This window comes from Carcharhinus amblyrhynchos, chromosome 6 (assembly GCF_965287045.1).
Source record: "Carcharhinus amblyrhynchos chromosome 6, sCarAmb.v2.hapA, whole genome shotgun sequence".
Taxonomy (NCBI): Eukaryota; Metazoa; Chordata; class Chondrichthyes; order Carcharhiniformes; family Carcharhinidae; genus Carcharhinus; species Carcharhinus amblyrhynchos.
The window spans coordinates 53,057,686-53,076,662 of NC_137329.1; the positions used below are offsets into that span (position 1 = coordinate 53,057,686).

The 18,977-nt window shown below is 44.2% G+C and overlaps 1 protein-coding gene across 2 annotated transcripts in view; it reads left to right on the plus strand.

Moving 5' to 3' along the window:
• Window positions 1-1,082: 1,082 nt before the first annotated feature.
• Window positions 1,083-18,977, plus strand: part of LOC145343928 (potassium voltage-gated channel subfamily KQT member 1) — a 694,268-nt gene continuing 676,373 nt past the window's right edge. For both annotated transcript variants that reach the window (XM_080190468.1, XM_080190469.1), the window contains exons 1-2: window positions 1,083-1,261; window positions 3,255-3,687. In XM_080190468.1, the coding sequence (XP_080046594.1) occupies window positions 3,317-3,687 (371 nt within the window). In that variant the 5' untranslated portion in view covers window positions 1,083-1,261; window positions 3,255-3,316. The remainder of the gene's footprint in view (window positions 1,262-3,254; window positions 3,688-18,977) is intronic.

An 18,977-nucleotide genomic window follows, 5' to 3' on the forward strand; every position in this document is an offset into this window, starting at 1 on the left:
CGGAGGGCCGAACCAGCACCTCAGTCTGGGAGAGGGAGGGAGTGCCTCACCCTCATCACAGTCTCTCACTCCCCAGCACCTCACTGAACATACCAAGAAATGCAGAATTTGTATGTGTGTGGGGTTTTTTTTGCAAATGATAAGATTAAAGAAAGTAACTGCAAGAGCTGGGTTAAAGTTTAAGGGCGCTGTTTTAAATGGGATCAGTTTAAGATTGCAGCAAATACCGTTTGATTCCTTATGGCTTTCGGCTCACTGCATTTGGAGAGCTGATATCCCCCTGGCTGGGTGGGGATGGGAAATCAGCAGAACTCCTCATTTCTGTAACCGATGAGTGCTGCAATGAAAAACCAGATTCTCGGGAATTCGGATGTTTCAGACACACGGAATCCCACGAATGTTACTTAATGACGGGGGAGTGGGGGGTGGGGTGGGAGACATTCCCCAGTCGTTCCTGAAAAGAGGAATGCTAGCCCCTTGGAAGTGGCACCTGTGTTTGAGTGGGGAGGGGGTGTCTAAGTTAATGCAATGAAGATACTTGGGGATAAATGCAGAGTTGTGATGGGGTGAGGGATCTAGAGTAACTGGAGCAATGCATTCTAAACAAGTTCTGTGTAAAAACAGATCAAGACAACACAACAAAGCAAGGGAGTTCCATCTGTCCGGGAGCTGTCATTTACATATCTCTCTACCAAATGGATTTCTTTTGTGTGTGTGTTCCTTGAAAAGGCTCGAATTCCTCACGCCTAAAGATGTTCCGGTGACATGTAAAGAATTTTCCAAAGCCTCCTCCCCTTTTTTTTAGTTTATGTTTCAGGTGAGCAGAGAAAGGGGGCAAGGCAGGGCTTAGAGCGTGAAGTGCTGATCACGCCCTGAAGACTCTGACACATCTCGTTTAAAGGGACTCGTCGTCCTTAGGTGTGCGTTCGGGATTACTGAGGTTCAGCAAAAGTGCGGGGCGGGGAGAAGCCTGGACTACTGTGCTGCCCACTCTCCCCTGGCTCCACTCCCAGATTGTGTGTGTGTGTGTGTGTGTGTGTGTGTGCGCGCACCCCCCTCCAGTTTCTCCCTGGCACCTTGATTTATTCCATCGGAGACATGAAGAGAGGCCACGAAGTGTCGCCGGGTTCGTGGCTGCTGCTGGTTTGAGACAAGTGGAGCTTTCTCTTTGCCCCCCACCCCCTCTCCTCCCTCTCTTTGGAAGGTGGGTGAGGGAGGAGTGACCCCGGTCCCATCGCCAGCACCCAGTCGCTTTACTTTGGTGAGTTCTTTCAAAGTTCCTTAGCATTCTCCCCGCCGCCGGGGAGGTGAAAGCTCGGATCCAGCCATGCCCTTGAGAGACGTGTCTTAGATAAAGCTGTCACGACAAGGGATGCGATAGAGAGAGAGAGAGAGAGTTACAGCTTGGCAAAAACTCTTCCAAATATCTCACAGCCCACCAGAAGCAAAGGGCAGTAATTTCTCCCAATCTCCTCCTCAAGCCACTGAGTTGGCAAATGAGGTGCCCAGGGTTTGAGAGCTGTCACTGTCACTGTTAGAGACAGGGAGTGCAACCGCTCTTTTACTAACAGTCTCTAACTCACACAGGACTCCCGTGTGAGTCAAGGCTGCTTAATCGGCCAGCAAGTGTATATTCATTCAAAACATTCAAAGACACAATAAATCTAAATTCCCCCTGTCCATACTTGCCAAAAAAAAACAGGGATTGCCTAACCACTTTGTTTTAAGTTTCGTTTTTAAGGCAGTTTAATGAACGTGACTGATAAATTGGCGGAGGTGATCAGAGAGCGTCTCAGTCTGAGAGCTGTGTGTGATTGAGATTTGAAATATCTCCAAGTATAAACTATTCCCTCCCTCTCAATGTGTATATATATATGTGTGTGTGTATGTGTACATGTGTCTGGATGTATGCATCTATGTATCTATGTGTATTGTATGTATCTCGTGTATGTATGTCTGTATGTGCATTTGTGTGTATGTGTGCGTATAAGTGGAGATAGGTACGTGCGCGTGTGTATGGGTGTCTATGTGTAAGTGTATATGTGTTTATATGTGTGGATGTATAAGTGTATGAGTGTACATGTGTGTATATATATGCGTGTGGTATGAGTGAATATGTTTGTTTATGTGCCTGTGCATGATGTGGAGTTGCCAGCGTTGGACAGGGTTGGGAATAGTAAGTAGTCTCACAACACAAAGTTAATGTCCAACAGGTTTATGTGATAGCAGGAGCTTTCGGAGCGCCGCTCCTTCATCAGGTGAGCACTCCGAAAGCTCGTGCTATCAAATAAACCTGTTCGACTTTAACCTGGTGTTGTGAGACTACTTACCGTGTCTGTGCATGTATGTGTTATGTGTGTATAAATGTGTGGGTATGTATATGTGCATGGTGTGTATGTTCCATTTGCATGTTATGTAGCTGTGCCTGTACGGCGTATATGTGTTATTTTCATATTGCCTATATGTATATGTATGGTGTGTAAATGAATTTGCATGATGTGTATATGTGCATGGTCTGTTTATGCTATTCCTATGGTGTGTGTATGTGTGTATACGTGAATGGTATGTATGTGTTATTTGCATGATGTGTATATATGTGTGTATGTATGCTGTATGTTGATTGTATTGTGTGTATATGTATATGTGTGCGTACGGTGTGTATATTCCAACTTCATGGTGCCTATATGTGTGTATGTGTGGTGTGTGCTATTTGCACGATGTGTAAATGTGTGTATATTTATATGGTATGGATATTTATTTGTATGGTGTGTATATCTGCATGGTTTGTATATGTCATGTGTATATGTGTTTGTTGTCTATGGTCTCAGATGTCCTCAGTGTCCACATCCTAAATCTCTCCAAGTGCTGACACCGGGCTGTAGGCAGTATTTCCAACCCCTCCCTCTCACACACACAAACACACACACCTATGTCGCTCAGATACCTCTCTGCTGATGTGCTAACTGCTCACTGTCCTTGTCCACTCTGTGTTGGACTTGAATCTGAAGTCTGTCAATGTGCTGGCGATTTACCTCTGTAGCTAACTCTGTACCAGTTCTGACTCTGTAAATTGTCAGCTCCACACAGGCACACACCTGCCTCCACCAGATCTCAAAATTCATGTCCTAAGTTGCCTCCTCTCTCTCTCTTGGTGATCTGATCCTCTGGAAGTGCTGCCTATTCATGCCCATATCTGTGAGTCCATGCCCCTGCTCTGTTCACTGGCATTCTCCCCTTGTCTCTCCCTCTCTCAGCCGTGCTCCGTCTGAAGAGCAGCCGCTCCAACCCGCCTGCTTGCGCCTCCCTGGCACACCCGATGTCCTCCGAAGTCAAGTCGCGATGGAGTGGCTCCGGTTCCCAGAAGAGCGGCTCGGCGCGCCGGTCGACCATGCTGGAGATGTGTGAGAACGCGCCGAGCCCCCAGTACGAGCCGGTGCCGCTGCCCCTCCAGAGGAGTAACAGCCCCGAGAGCAGCACCGAGCCCAACCCGGAGATCAGTGCCGCCGACAGGCGGGCCGAGGTCATCATCAACCCCGGCATCCCCCCCAAAGCCATCAGCCTGCCACCGCACATATCACCTTACAGCGGCCGCAAACCCTTTTTCTCCAAGGTGAACATCCAGGGCAGAACTTACAACTTCTTAGAACGGCCCACCGGCTGGAAATGTTTTATCTATCACTTCACAGTGTGAGTACCCATTTACCTTTCTCTCTGCAAAGTGCACTCAAATGCTCTGAACATCTAGGTGCTTGGGTTAAGAGTGGTAAAAAGTGACCATTCTACTAGTTCTACTTCTTACCACCTTGAGTTTTGAATGACAGACGCTGAGACATATCTTGGAGTTGCATTGTGTGTGTTTAAAGAAGGCAAAGAAGGGGGGTTGTTTCAAGATGTTTGCCAGTCCTTGCACATTGTAGAGTATGGATGGGATTTCTCCCAGGATAATTCTTCCTCCCCCCTCCCCCGCCCCCCAACGAAGGGTTTCTCTCTGATTTACTGCATTCCAGTACTATCTAGACATGTTAACCCATCCTGTTGTGAGACCTCTATTCTCCAACTCCTGAAACGCCTTCTCATCCCCTGGGAACTTTGCAGACATTTGACTGTACCTGGGGTGACCGGCTGTCCCACGGGAAAAAGAGGGAAAAATTGGGGCAGGGAGTGAGGGCTAACTTGTGCTTGCGGTGGGGGTTCAGTTGGATTGGTTTGCTTTATAAAGGGATGCTTTTATCTGTGCGTCAGTCTGCAGCGAGGATCTCATAAAATGAGATTGAGAAATGAAACAATGCCTGAAGTTCCGCAGGGGAAAAGTTCTGGTCCTTTTTCAGTGAACCTGTCTTCTGTTGTTAAAGATTTCCTTTCGAGAAAGTGTATTCGATAGTTAATGTGACACCAATCAAATTTTGAAAATGCGTTACTCCCAACTCTTATAAAGGGCGGGGGGAAGGGGACCTCAAATGTTGTTGAATGTAACCTCATTCCTAGTGCTACATTCGACTCATCGTGCTGGTTGGTGATGGCCCCCGAAACAGTCCCAGCGCCCGGCTTTCCCCACCAAAACCATCCAAATGTTTCCCCTCCAATGTAAGTCCAAGCCTCTTCTGAAACTTCAGTCTGCTGCCAGGTATGGCACGTCACAGCAATGCGTTACAATGAGAATCCCATGTGTGGACCGGATTCCTTCTAACCGTGCTTTATTCTTGCTGCTCCCTGAACAGTTTCCCCTCTATACACAAGGTGGAAAATGGTGTTGGTGGGAGAGTTAGATGAGAAAGCCAAAACCTTCAATAAGAAAGAAAATTGGATCAAATCGCATGAGGAAAGTAGGGCACTGACGCTGATAACTGCATGCAAATACTGACCATGCAAATTAGTGCCACTTCCGAGGTTAGAAATATGGCACAGGCTGTAATGGGGCATTCAGTTACATGCTATAGTCCTGTGGCATCGTCTGGTTGTCGATACAAAGGTTAACAATTGCCATCCTGTGTGTGCGAGACATGATCAAAGCAGAAATACTATTGAGATACCTTAAACATGATCGAAGTTTTAAATTCTTTTATGTTGTGGCGCCCTAGCTTCTTGCCCCTTTTTTAGAAAAATAAATACTGTACCGGATGAGATTATTTCTCCAGGAAGAGAAGGCTGAAGAGTGATCCTTTTAAAAGTCTACAAAGTTATGAGGAATAGACGTGGGGATTTTTTGTTCTAATTGAAGGAGAATTCGAAACCAGGGGTCAAAAGTGTAAGGTAGTCATCAATAAATTTGGTAAAGAGTTCAAGGGAAACTTCTCCTTGTCCCAAAATATAAGTTGCTTATAACATTTGTGAAGTTATACTACAAATCATCTGTGACAGTAATGATCAACTTAATTAAACACATCACATGGCATTAAAAACAGAAAATGATGGAAAAACTCAGCAAGCTTGGCAGCAATTTTGGAGGCAATTTTTTTCACTCAGAGGGTGATGAGTGTCTGGAACGAGCTGCCAGAGGTAGTAGTAGAGGCGGGTACAATTTTGTCTTTTAAAAAGCATTTAGAAAGTTACATGGGTAAAATGGGTATAGAGAGATAGGGGCTAAATGAAATTCAGTTACATGCTATAGCTTGATGGTAAAAACTGGGCAGCATGGACAAGTTGTGCCAAAGGGCCTGATTCCATGCTGTAAACCTCAATTGCTTTATAATCTATGGAGAGAGAAACAGAGTTAACATCTCAAGTCCTTACAAAACTTCTTCAGGACTACATGGTACCTGCATTTGTATCATATTTAACTGTTTTGTAATATATGCTGTCCAAAGGTTGCCTTGGTTCCAGCTACTCAATGTATTATGGTAGGACGGCTCTAAGTTGTGGCCTTTCCCCACTTTCTAGCTATTCAGCGTATTATGATAGGAGCACTGTAAGTTGTAGTCTTTCCCCTTTGAGGCTTTGTGGTAACTGCATCCCTCAGCTACATGCTTCGAAATATGCCAGATTTCAAAACATGGTCATGGACAGCCCCTTGTCTTTGAAGTGAAGCACATTTCATCCATTTGAATCAGTGCTTGATGTTTGTTCCGGTGTGTGTCCCTGGGAACTGTCTCTAGGGCACAAAATCTTGTGTTGCAAAACTGCTAGGGATGAACTTCAGCACACTCCAGAAGGAGGTGGGCCATTGTCATTTCCTCAGTTACAGCTGCCTTTAAGGGCAGCTTGAAGTGGTGCTGAGACTTGAGTGTTCAAGCACGATCTGACTTGTGGGGCCTTTCTCACTAGCAGCTAAGCCAAGAGGGAGATGGTGGCATTATGGTAATGTTGCTGGATAGTAATCCAGAGGCCCTGGCTAATTTTCTGAGAAGGTGAGTTCAAATCCCACCATGATGGCTAGCAAAACTTAAATTCAATTAATAAAATCTGGAATATATAGCTAGTCTCAGCAATAATGAAACTATCATTGATTGTCATAAACACATCAAGAAACACATCTGGTTTACTCATGCCATTTAGGGAGGTCAGTTCAAGGGCAGCTAGATTGGGCAACAAATTCTGGCCTTGTCAATGACACCCACATCCCATGAAAGATTGGGGGGTGTCTACAGCTTGGTGCTTGTTTGAAAGTTCTGGTTATTAGATATTTGCTAAATGACTTAGACAGTCTGCTCATAGAACTATCCAACAGAATCCACCATCTCCTTTTTCTACTGGGCCATCCCTTTTACCCAGAGAAATATGGAACTTGCTGTCACATGGAATAGTTGGTGTGAATAACAAAGGGAAGTTAGATATTGACATGAGGATGGTAAGGAAATCGGAGGCTATTCTAATTGGATTGGACCAAGTAAGGTGGCTGGAGGTAGCTATAAAGTGTAAACACCATCAGTGACCTGTTAGGCTGAATGGACTATTTCTGTGCTGTAAATTCTGTAACACTGTTAGATAGTGCATTGAGTCTGATGCCTTGTTGCTACTGCAACTTGCTCAGTAACTCTTCAACCAGACACATTATAATAACCTCAGCTTTAAATTCAAACCTGTTATATTGTGTGTGCATGCATGTGTGTGGAAAACACACAAGACAAACTTAGAAATGTGATAAGAGTCTTTGCTATTCCTCGTGGCATGCGATGAACTAAAACCCAATATTAGTGCTACAACTCCAGTTCAGTTGAAATTGTGAGATAACTCTTTCTTTCTCAATACCTACTATTGGCTGAGAGAACATTTGCCAAAAATAGGACTCTGAAATACTGTGTGGATGTGTTATATCAGAGATTCCTCCCATGTCCCCCTCTTGCCCTCTACCATAACTTGCAGAATGCTTTAAGGAATGCAGGGTTAAGCTATGAGTGCCCTCAAACCTGACAAGTGTTATTGCTTTATAACACAGTCTGGCCTACTACGTTATCCCTCATGCAGTAACATTTCCATTCACTTTGTCATGACACCACACGTGTCGGTTACAGACAGATTTATTATCCTGTTACATGCAAAGCGAATACATGCATAGTGTGCAAAGGAAAATGTCCCTTTTGAGTTCCAGTACTGCCATAAGCAGCGTGAATGTTGTGTTTGAATTGAAAATCTTCTTGTTTCAAATGCGGCAACTGCAGCCATGTGAATGTGTTCCAAGATATACTTCTGATGTATCTCATGACTTTGATTGGGAAAGTTTATTTCAGGAGCTGGCTGAGATTAAGCATTTTGTTGAAGGTCAAGCCAGGAATATGGAGAAAAGCAAGGGTTTCTTTGCTACTGGCTGGGACTATATGTCTTGAGTCCTTGCTCTTTAATAAACTTTCAGTGGTCCCACCGTCATTGGCCCAAGTGACGTGAGACCTTTAAGTGTGTTTTGCCTTGCTGTGTGACTGTGAGTCCGATTCTCATTCAATATGTGTAACTTTCAACAGCAGCAGCACAGACTGTCAGCTGTGGCCCAACTGATTCTCACTTCTTGCATCAGGATGGTCATGAGTTTAAATTCTAGGCTGGCCATTGAGGACAATTACTCACTGAGATGCTGCTTTTAGGATGGTTTCAGCTGCGCTTTCTTGGAGGGACCTAAGTGTTAGTTTGAGGAGGAAGGGGGTGACCTGGACAATATTAATCCCTCGATCAACATCACTAAAAACAGACATCACATTACTGTTCGTGGGAGTCTTTTAGTCTCTGTTTCTAACATTATAACAAGTGATGCTTCAAAAAAGTGCTTCCTTGCAATGCAAAGTGCTGTGGGTCGACTTGAAATCATCAGCAGCACTATACAAATGCAAGTCTTTATTTGAAGGATCATCCAGACTCGAAACATTGTGTGGGCGGCACGGGGAAACAGCAGTTAGTACTGCTGCCTCACTGCTCCAGGAACCCTGGTTCAATTCTGGCCTCATGTCACTGTCAGTGTGGAGTTTGCACTTTCTGCCAGTGTTGACTAGCCCTCGCTAGCCTGGTCCTATCACTTCCAGAAGCACTATGTTACTGGAGTTCGATGGGTTATGCATCATCAGCCCCAGGTGCTGAGTTAGAAACATAGAAACCTTTCAGTTCAGAAGGAGGCCATTTGGCCCATTGAGTCTATACTGACAATAATCTGACCACGGCCCTATTCCCACAATCCCACATATTTACCTCACTAATCCCTTTGATTTACATATCCTGGGACACTAAGGGGCAATTTAACATGGCCAATGCACCTATATGAATACAGCCACAGGAGGCTGTGTCAAATCCTGGCAATGAACTTTCCCCTCCACCATCCACCCTGTGGGGAACAAAACAAAGTCAGCGGGAGAGTCAATCCAAACCTAATCTCATATTCCTATTTGAATTTGACATTTCAATGTTAAACAGTGTTGCTAAGGATAACAGCCAACATAACCAGAGCAAACAATGTGTTGATGAAGAGGAGTGGCTGCAAATTTGGCTGGAAATTTGGAAGAGCAGAAAGTAAGGAACTTGTCTGGCAGTCCCTGAAAGAGCTGAAGTGACTTCAGCTGCCTTGCTGTTTGCACAGAGAATTGTGCGCCTCTCTTTCCACCAGCGCAGGTTGATAGCAATGTCCCCTGAATGGACGGCAACAGAATAAGAGCTGCAACAGACACCAGCTATGAGCTTTTGATTAAGAGTAAGCATGGTAAATTCAGCAAGGGAACAAGATATTTTAATAATAGAGAAGCGTGGTGCATTTTAGAATGAGATGTGTCAAATAAACTCCATCGATACAATTTTGTCTTTTAAAAAGCATTTAGACAGTTGCATAGATAAGGTGTGTAGAAAAGGATATGGGCCAAAGATAGCAACTGGGACTAATTTAGTGGTTAAAAAAGGGCAGCATGGATAATTTGGGCTGAAGGGCCTATTTCCATGCTGTAAACATCTATACAGTTCCAGATTAGGGTTATTTTTGTAAATGTCAGAGTGAACTTTGTTCAGAAATTAAAGCTGGAAAACACTCAGCTGGTCAGGCAGCATCTGTGAAGAAAGAAACAATGAACCATTCAGGCCAATAATCTTTTCATCCCAACTAAACCAGGCTGCAGGTGAATGGCAGGTGGAGGGCTAGAGTTAATGAGAAAGGGCTGGCCAGTTAAGGAGCAAGAGCCAGTAAATGCAAAATATGGCGGTGCAAGGCCAGAAGAGCTGATAATGAGTCTAGCATTGAAAGAAAAGATAGACACAGAGGAAGTGTAACGTTCCTTGGAGATGAAGCACTGAAGGTAGAAAGGACACAGAATATACTAGAGTGACTTGGTAGGAACACACCAGCTATGTCCTAAATTATATTGCTGGCAGATTTGGTCTATAGCTGGCAGTGAGCGAACCAACAAGAGGGAAAGGTCTATTTGACCACACCTTCAATGATTTACCTGTCACAGATACAGTACTGGTAGGAGTGACCACTGCACACACCTTGTGGAATTGAGTCGCATCTTCACATTGAGGATACTCCCCCCCGCAACCGCCTCCCCACTTCTCCTCCTCCCGCCCCACCCCCGCCACCGCCCATTGTGATGTGATTCACTATCACCACACTATATGGAATAGCATCACATAATCCTACAGTGCAGAAGGAGGCCATTCAGCCCATTGAGTCCATACCAAACACAATCCCAATCAGGCCCTATCCCCATAACCTCATGCATTTACCCTAGCTAGTCCCCCTGACAGTAAGGGGCAATTTAGATGACCAATCAACCTAACCCACACATCTTTGGACTGTGGGAGGAAACCGGAGCACCTGGAGGAAACCCACACAGACATGGGGAGAATGTGCAAACTCCACACAGACAGTCATCCAAGCCAAGAATCAAACTCCTTCGCGCTGTGAGACAGGGATGCTAACCACTGTGTCACTGTGCCGCCTTAGGTCAGAATAGACGCAGAACAGATTTGGAAACTCTTACTGGGGATTCATGAGGCTGTGGACCATTAGCAGCAGCATAACTGCACCCAACCACAATCTGTAACCTCATGGCCTGGCATATCCCCATCACTAAGGCAGGGGATCAACCCTGGGTTCAATGGAGAATGCAGGAGGGCATCCACACCAGGCACAATTAAAATTCAAGTGTTGGCCTGCGAAGTTACAACACATGACTATAGACATGCTGAATAGTGGAGGCAGCAAGTGAGAGACATTGCTAAGCGATCACACAAACAAATGATCAGATCTAAGCTCTGCAGTCCTGCCATGTCCAGTCATGCGTGAATGATGTTGGACAATTAAACAATTCACTGGAGGAGGAGGTTCCACAAACTCACCATCTCACTGCAAAAAACAAGGCAGCTGCAACCAACTTCAGCCAGCAGATTAAAGTTTACAGATTATTTATTAGTGTCACAAAGGTAGGCTTACATTAAAACTGCAACAAAGTAACTGTAAAAATCCTCTAGTCACCATCTAGTCACCTTCTGTACTGTAGGGATTCTATGACTACGCTCCGGCACCTCTTCGGGTACAATGAGGGAGAATTTGGCATGGCCAATGCACCTAACCAGTACGTCTTTCGGACTGTGGGAGGAAACCGGAGCACCCGGAGGAAACCCACGCAGACATGGGGAGAACATGCAGACTCTGCACAGACAGTGACCCAAGCTGGGAATCAAACCTGGTCCTTGGCGCTGTGAGACAGCAGCGTTAATCACCGTGCTGCCGGTAAATGCCGAAGTGCCAAGTTATAATCCTTGAGGCTTCTTCCTCCAAAAAGACTTCCCTCTCCATCCCCAAAAATCTATCTTGGATAAGGAGGGAAAGCCAGGCTGATAGGCAGACACTGCTCCAACACCCATTTTCATACAAATTCCACCCAGGCCAAATTGGAGTGTGAACTACTAGAGGTGAACATAAGGGCAGCTATTTACCATTTATATAGATGATCTGGAGGAGGGAACCGAGTGTATGGTGTCGAAATTTGCTGATGACACCAAGATTGGTGGAATGGCAAATTGCGTGGAGGGTGTGGAGAGTCTGCAGAAGGATCTAGATAGGCTGGGCGAATGGGCCAGGAAATGGCAAATGGAATTTAATGTTGGCAAGTGCGAGGTGGTCCACTTTGGTAGGAATAATGGTAGGAAGGACTATTACTTATGTGGCGAAAAACTGCAGCAGGCGACGGTGCAGAGGGACCTCGGGGTCCTTGTGCATGAGTTGCAAAAACCCAGCCTGCAGGTGCAGCATGTGGTCAGGAAGGCGAATGGGATGCTGGCCTTCATAGCGAGGGGGATTGAATATAAAAGTAGGGAGGTCTTGCTGCGGCTGTATAGGGCATTGGTGAGGCCGCAGCTGGAGTACTGTGTGCAGTTTTGGTCGCCGCACTTACGCAAGGATATTTTGGCCTTGGAGGGAGTGCAGAGGAGGTTTACTAGGCTGATACCGGAGTTGAGGGGGTTGAGCTATGAGGAGAGGCTGAATAAACTAGGCTTGTACTCGTTAGAGTTTAGAAGAATGAGGGGAGATCTCATTGAGACATATAAGATGATGAATGGGATGGATAGGATAGAGGTGGAGAGACTCTTCCCGCTCAGAAAGGACAGTAGGACTAGAGGGCATAGCCTCAAGATAAAGGGGGGGGGCGGTTTAGAACGGAGTTGAGGAGGAACTTCTTCACTCAAAGGGTGGTGAATCTCTGGAATTCTCTGCCCGTTGAAGTGGTGGAGGCTGCCTCGCTAAATATTTTTAAGACACGGGTTGATGGGTTTTTGATAAGCGAGGGGATTAAGGGTTATGGGGAGAGGGCGGGAATGTGGAACTGAGCCACGACAGATCAGCCATGATCTTATTGAATGGCGGGGCAGGCTCGAAGGGCTAGATGGCCTACTTCTGCTGCTATTTCTTATGTTCTTATGTTCTTATGTCAGTGTCAGTTAAACCCAATTCCTTATCTTGGCCCTGGTCCCTTCCCCAACTCCTGGTGACCAGGACTTGGGGCCTACTCTCGCTCTCTCTACTTAAAACAAAAAAAAACAAAACAAGTTCTGTTAGCTTGCTCTACAGCTTGGCATTTTTAATGGTCATTTTCATTTGTTACACTTTTCTTTACATTATTATTTTGCTGGTTTGACATTACTTCATTTTGCTCAGCAAGTTGTTTCTGTTTTCTTCATACTTTAATTTAGCTTTTCCAAATTCATGTTTAATGTCTCAACTAGATCTCAGTTGCTGCTGGGTTTCTTGCTGCGAGGAATGAGAGGTTTACGAGAAGTTTGATTGCTTTTTGGAAAGCTGGCAAAAGGGGTTACTTTTGCTCCATTAGAAACGGGAAGTGTTTAAAAGTTCAGCATGTTTGGTCACATCTGTGCAGAGGGAAACCGAGGTCAGTGAGCCAGAGGGCAGAACTATTTCTGACTGTAAATCTCAAACATTGACTCTGTTTCTCTCTCCCTTGGTGCTGGCTAGTCTACTGATCATTTTCCAGAATTTTCTGTTGATATCCAGATTTTCAGTATCTGCAGTTCTTTGGTGCCCTGTTTTTTTTTTATTCATTGAACGGATGTGGGTGTCATTGGCAGGGCCAGCATTTATTGCCCATTCCTGAGGGCATTTAAGACATCGCTGTGGGTTTGCATTCACACGTAGGCCAAATGAGGGCAGCAGATTTCCTTTCCAAAAGGACAACAGTGAACCAGATGGGATTTCACAACCATCAACAACGGTTTCATGGTCATCATTAGGCTTCTAATTCCAGGTGTTTATTGAATTCAAATTTCACCATCTGCCTTGGTAGGATTCGAACTTGGGTCCCCTGAACATCACCCTGGGTCTCTGGATTACTAATCCTGTGGCAATTTTACTACAGTAAGAAGTCTGACAACACCAGGTTAAAGTCCAACCAATTTATTTGATAGTAAACTCACAAGCTTTCGGGGTTTGCCCCTTTGTCAGGTGAATGGTGAGTTCTGGCCTCAGACAGAGCATGTAACAGCACAGACAGTTTACAGATTACTGATTAGAATGTGAGTCTTTACAACTAACCTGCTATTCAAGTCTTAAAGATGCAGACAATGTGAGTGGAAAGGGTATTAGGCATAGGTTAAAGAGATGTGTATTATCTCCAGACAGTACAGTAAGTGAGGTTTTGCAAACCCAGGCAAATCATGGGGGTTACAGATAGTGCAAGATGAACCCAAGATCCTAGTTGAGGCCGTCCTCATGTGTGCGAAACTTGGCTTTCAGTCTCCGCTCAGTGACTCTGCACTGTCGTGTGTCATGAAGGCAATTCTACTACACCACTACTGGGCATTTTTAAGCGTGGTTAGCTTCAATATAAAAGGCAAATATATTTATCACTCAATGTAAGCTATAATTTTTATGTTTTCAAAATCCACTTGTGGTTAGAAATGGAACACGAAGCAGGGATGTTGTTTCCTCTAGCTGGGGGACTCTAGAACAAGGGGGTCACAGTCTCAGGATATAGGCTAAGCCATTTTGCACTGAGATGAGGAGAAATTTCTTCACTTAGAGAAGGACATCAATATCTAGACTCTAAAGGCATCAAGGGGTATGGGGAGTGCAGGGGAGTATGTCTTTGAATTAGAGGATCAGCCATGATCATTTGAATGATCGAGCAGGCTCAAAGGGCCAAATGGCCTATTCCTCCTTTTTTATATGGTTCTATATATCAATGCAGATCAACTGATTACTGCTGCTACTTTATTGGAATGTTTTGCCATTTTAAAACTTAGAAGCAAAATCAGGAGTCATGTGGCAATAGAATATTGGCCCAGGCGTTCAATCGGCAGATGGTTGTACCCCAGATGATGCACTTGTATTCCTTAGAAGTCCCCACGCATTGACTACATGGGAATTACACAGGAAGTTTGGACTTCCAATGGACAATTTCCCTGCATCTGGAACCCTCCGGTACTCTGAATTAATTTTGGAGATTTTAATTGGTTCCAAATCACTTAGAATAGTTAGTGGGGAAAAGTTAGAAGGATTACATTCTGTTCTATCTCTTGGGTAACTATACTCCTGCTGCCTTGACTCCCCAGTGGAACTACAGACTATGCCCATGACCATTTCCTCATCACCCAACTATCCCCCCCTCCCCCAACTTGACTAAATCTCCAAACCTCTGACTACCCTGATCAAGATTACCCCTCTCACCAAACACTCCCCACAGGATATTTGCCCAACCCTCATCTATCCCGACCCACCATACCCTCTCATCTTCTTTACCAGCTACAATATGCTCTTACCACCCAAATGCTGTCCTCCTCCTCACCCGTCAACCTGCCACTTACCTTCTCAATTACCTACCACCCTATCCCTCATCCACCTGCCACCCTAGCCCCCCACCCACTTAGCTGTCACCCTACCACCTCACTCAGCTATCTGCCATCCTATCCACTTAAACGTTCTAGTGTCTCTGGGGCATTTAAGTTTAACAGAATCTGATATCTGATGCTATAAAAAGGGGCTGTAGCTTGGCTTCCCATGATGAACTTGCACTGTGAGGAAGGACTCCCCAAACAGGTCTAGTCCATATTTCTGAGGAGGTCTGGTTCAGAAGTCCAGGTGAGAAATGCGGAGCTCCAATACAATAAATAGGTGTAGAGTGGCAATCCATAGGTGATTCAGCCCAGTATGTCACTGTTAGTTCAGGATGTTCTCATTTGTGTAGGATTGTTGTTTGCTGTGCTTGTGAGGTTCAATTCTTTTACATGTTACTGACTGGATGTTGTATAGCATCGCATTCAAAGAAGCAGAGCTGGTTGTATAGGATAAATAACCAATTTGTGTATAATTACCCAACAAAGCTGTGGTTGTAAAGTTGGAAATACTGTAACCTAAGCTTTCCATGGGTTTTATCAATAGCGGCATAGAGTACAATAGCCAAGAAATTTTGCTAAACCTATATAAAACAGTTTGACCTTACTGGGACTCTGGTTTCCAAATCTGGGCACCCAAATGATGTGAGGGGAGGGTTAAGGGGGAGATATGGATAAGACCCCGCAAACAGGAGAACTACCAGTGTCCTTGATTTCTCTCTCTAGTCCTGCCTGGACTTATAAATACTGCCATTACAAGAGCCATATAAAGAATGTGGTCACAAGAACAGGTCAGAGTCTGGGACTTCTGCAGTGAGTACTTACCCTCCTGAGTCCCCAAAGACTCTCCATCATCCACAAGACATAAGTTTAGATTGTGATGGAATACTCTCACTTGCCAGGGTGAGTGCAGCCCCAGCAACTCAAGAAGCCGTAATGAAGCAGCCCACTTAGCACATTATCCATTCACATAAACATTTACTTCTTCCAGAACTGATGCACAATGTCAGCAGTATGTACAAGATGCACTGCAGCAACTCACCAAGAGTCCTTCAAGAGCACCTTCCAAAACTGTGACCTCTACTACCAAGAAGGATAAGGGCAGCAGATGCAAGGGAACAACCTGCAAGTTCCGCTCCAAGGCAGGCACCATCCTGACTTTGCCCCTTCACCATATATGGCTAAAATCCAGGACCTCCTTTCCGAATAACACTCGGGGAGTAGTGACACCAGAGGGACTGAAGCAGTTCAGGAAGGCCGTTCTCCAGCACTTTCTCAAAGGCAATGAGGGATGAGCAATAAGTGCTGGCCTTATCAACAATTCTTCACTTCGTATGAAAGAAATAAAAAAAATCCCAATTCATCCATCATTTCATCATCTATATCTCTGACATCTTTGGCTACTCCTCATTGGCTTTCCATCCTCTAACATATGGGCAAGATGGAGCAGGAGGAGGCCACATGGCCTGTCAAACCTGCTCCACTCTTCAATACAATCCTGGCTGACCTTGGGCCTCAACTCCACTTTCCTGCATACTTTTCATTTTATAAATGTTATTTTGTTTATTCTCCATTCTATTTTCCACATTTCCCTCTATGACATCTTTTTGTCCTACCTCTGAATGTTCACCCAGCCACACCTCATTGCTCACCCCTTCTGAATCTGGGAATAATATAGCCCCTTCCCATCTACTCCACCATCAGGCCCAAGCCATTGCAGCTTGCTCACTTGAAATCTCTGCACAAGTCTCCTAAGCCACTGCAAACAGTTTTCTTTTACCATCAACCAAAGAGAAAAGTAGTGAGGTGTCACATTTATGGATTTCAACTAAGCACGATATAGGTTTATTTAAGAGATGTTGCTTGTTCTGGGTTCCACATGAAAGAAGCCTCTAAACCCCACAAATCTCACTGTTTTTGTTATTCATTCATAAGACATGGTGTCGCTGGTTGAGCCAGCATTTATTGCCCATCTCTAGTTAACCTTGTTCAGAGGGCAATTGAGCATCAACCACATTGCTATGGCTCTGGAGTCACATGTAGGCCACAGCAGATAAGGACGGCAGATTTCCTTCCCTAAAGGACATTAGTGAATCAGATGGGTTTTTCTGATAATTGACAATGGTCATCAATAGATCCTTAATTCCAGATATTTTTTATTGAATTCAAATTCCACCATCTGCTGTGATGGGATTCAAACCTAGGTCCCCAGAACTTTTGCTGTGTTACTGGATTAATAGTCAAGCAATAGGTGGTATGGTGACACAGTTGTGGTGACTCAGGGATTATTGTAGTAACTTCATTGCAGTGTTAATGTAAGCCTACTTGTGACACTAATGAATAAATAAATAAATAAATAATATCACTAGACCATCACCTCCACTTATGTCACAACAGATCTTGTGATGTTATGCCAGCAGATAAGCAACCATTTTAAATATGTAACAGCCATCCTCCAAAGGCTCCTCAGGACCCACCTCTGTGGTCACTAATTCTATTTTTTTCCCAACTCCAACTCTTGTGCTGATTTGCAAACCACTTTGGGGAGGCTGGTGCCCCACTGTTGCTCGCCAAGTTTTAGTTAGCCTGATTGGTTAAAAAAATGAATGAATGAAGATCAGTTTGGGTGCAAAAACAAAAAAAAGTAAAAGTCAGTAAAAATAAAAAGTATTGCTGACTTCAATAGGCTGATTGGTACGATAACACATTCGCAGTGATTCCCAACATCAGCAGTGTGTGGGGAGCAAGAGATGCTGTAGAGATAACATTTTTGTACTGGCAGTAATGCCAATTTATTAACTTCACCAGTAGCTTACAATCAAGCACTACATTCACTAAAAGAATGGAGAGTTACATTTAAAGAGAGGTAGATTGGTAAAGGGTAAGAAAGGAATAGAAAGATTGCACACATGCCATAGAGTGGGAGAACAAGTGTTGACTGTAATATATATTGAATCTGTTGATTGTAATCCTATGCTACACAGTCTCCCAGTCTGAATGTGCTCCCATTGACAGCCACCTAGGATTCCTTTATGATTCCTAATGTATAAATCTCATCAGCTTTTCCTCTATTTCCCCCTCCCCTACCGCTTCCATTTTTCCTTCATTATTTCTTCTTGAATATCCACTTCAGGAGTCTGTTTGGAAGAAACGTGGAGAGGAGCGAGGACTGTTTGTTTTGAAAAATACATCGATGCTAAGGAAATTAATTTTAAAAAACTCAGTGTAATCAACTGAAGAAAGAAACAAAAACAAATCCTTCACTGGTAGACATGCACATAAATTCAGATGTGTCTCTAATGATCTGTGCTTAAAGTGAGAGCCAATACCATTTCTAGAGGAGGATGCAGATACATGTCGGACAGAAAGAAAAGCTGCACAGATGTAGGAGAATACCCAGCAACAAAAATAAAAATTGCCAAAGCTGATGAAGGACAAAAAGACAACAGGGATTCAGGGAAGTTCACCATAAAACAAATGCCAAATGGAAAAAAATAAATCAAACAACAGAAATTAATAAATGCGTGCTTACTCGGGGGGTGGGGGGGGGGGGGGGGAGGCGGTGTGGGTGCGGGGGATGGTGAGAGGCTTCTTCATTTAAATGGTCAATTTACAGAGACTAGGTGGAACGGGGCTTCACTTTTACTCCATATGTGACACTAGTGAGCTGATCTCGCAGCTAACAGATAGAGCAATGCACGTGCCAAGAACTGCAGAATTAGAACTCTTGCCCAGTCTTGTAATCAAATCATGGACAAACAACTCTGTCCTTGTGTGACACACCAGTGCATGTATGGACAGTATTTTTCTATAGTAGTCCAGTTTTTTTTAACTAGTTTGTCAATGTGTCAGCTATTGTCTAAGTGGCAAGAAAAGATAATTTGCCACTAATTTGTCACAGTTTAAGATCATCACAAAGAAATCCAATAAGGGTTTCAAGAAAAATGTATTTATCCACAAATTAGTACAGGTAAATAACATTAAAGGGCAAACCATGTAAGTACATGAGGGAGAAAAAAATAGAAAGCCATGCTGATAAGATTAGATGAAATATGAACACAAGGGCAGGGAATGTTGGAAAATCTCAGCAGGTCTGACAGCATCTGTGGAGAGAGAGATCTGATGAAGGGTCATCCAGACTTGAAATGTTGGCTCTATTTTCTCTCCACAAAAATGCTGTGAGACCTGCTGAGATTTTTTGGCATTTTTATTCCGATTCCAGCATCTGC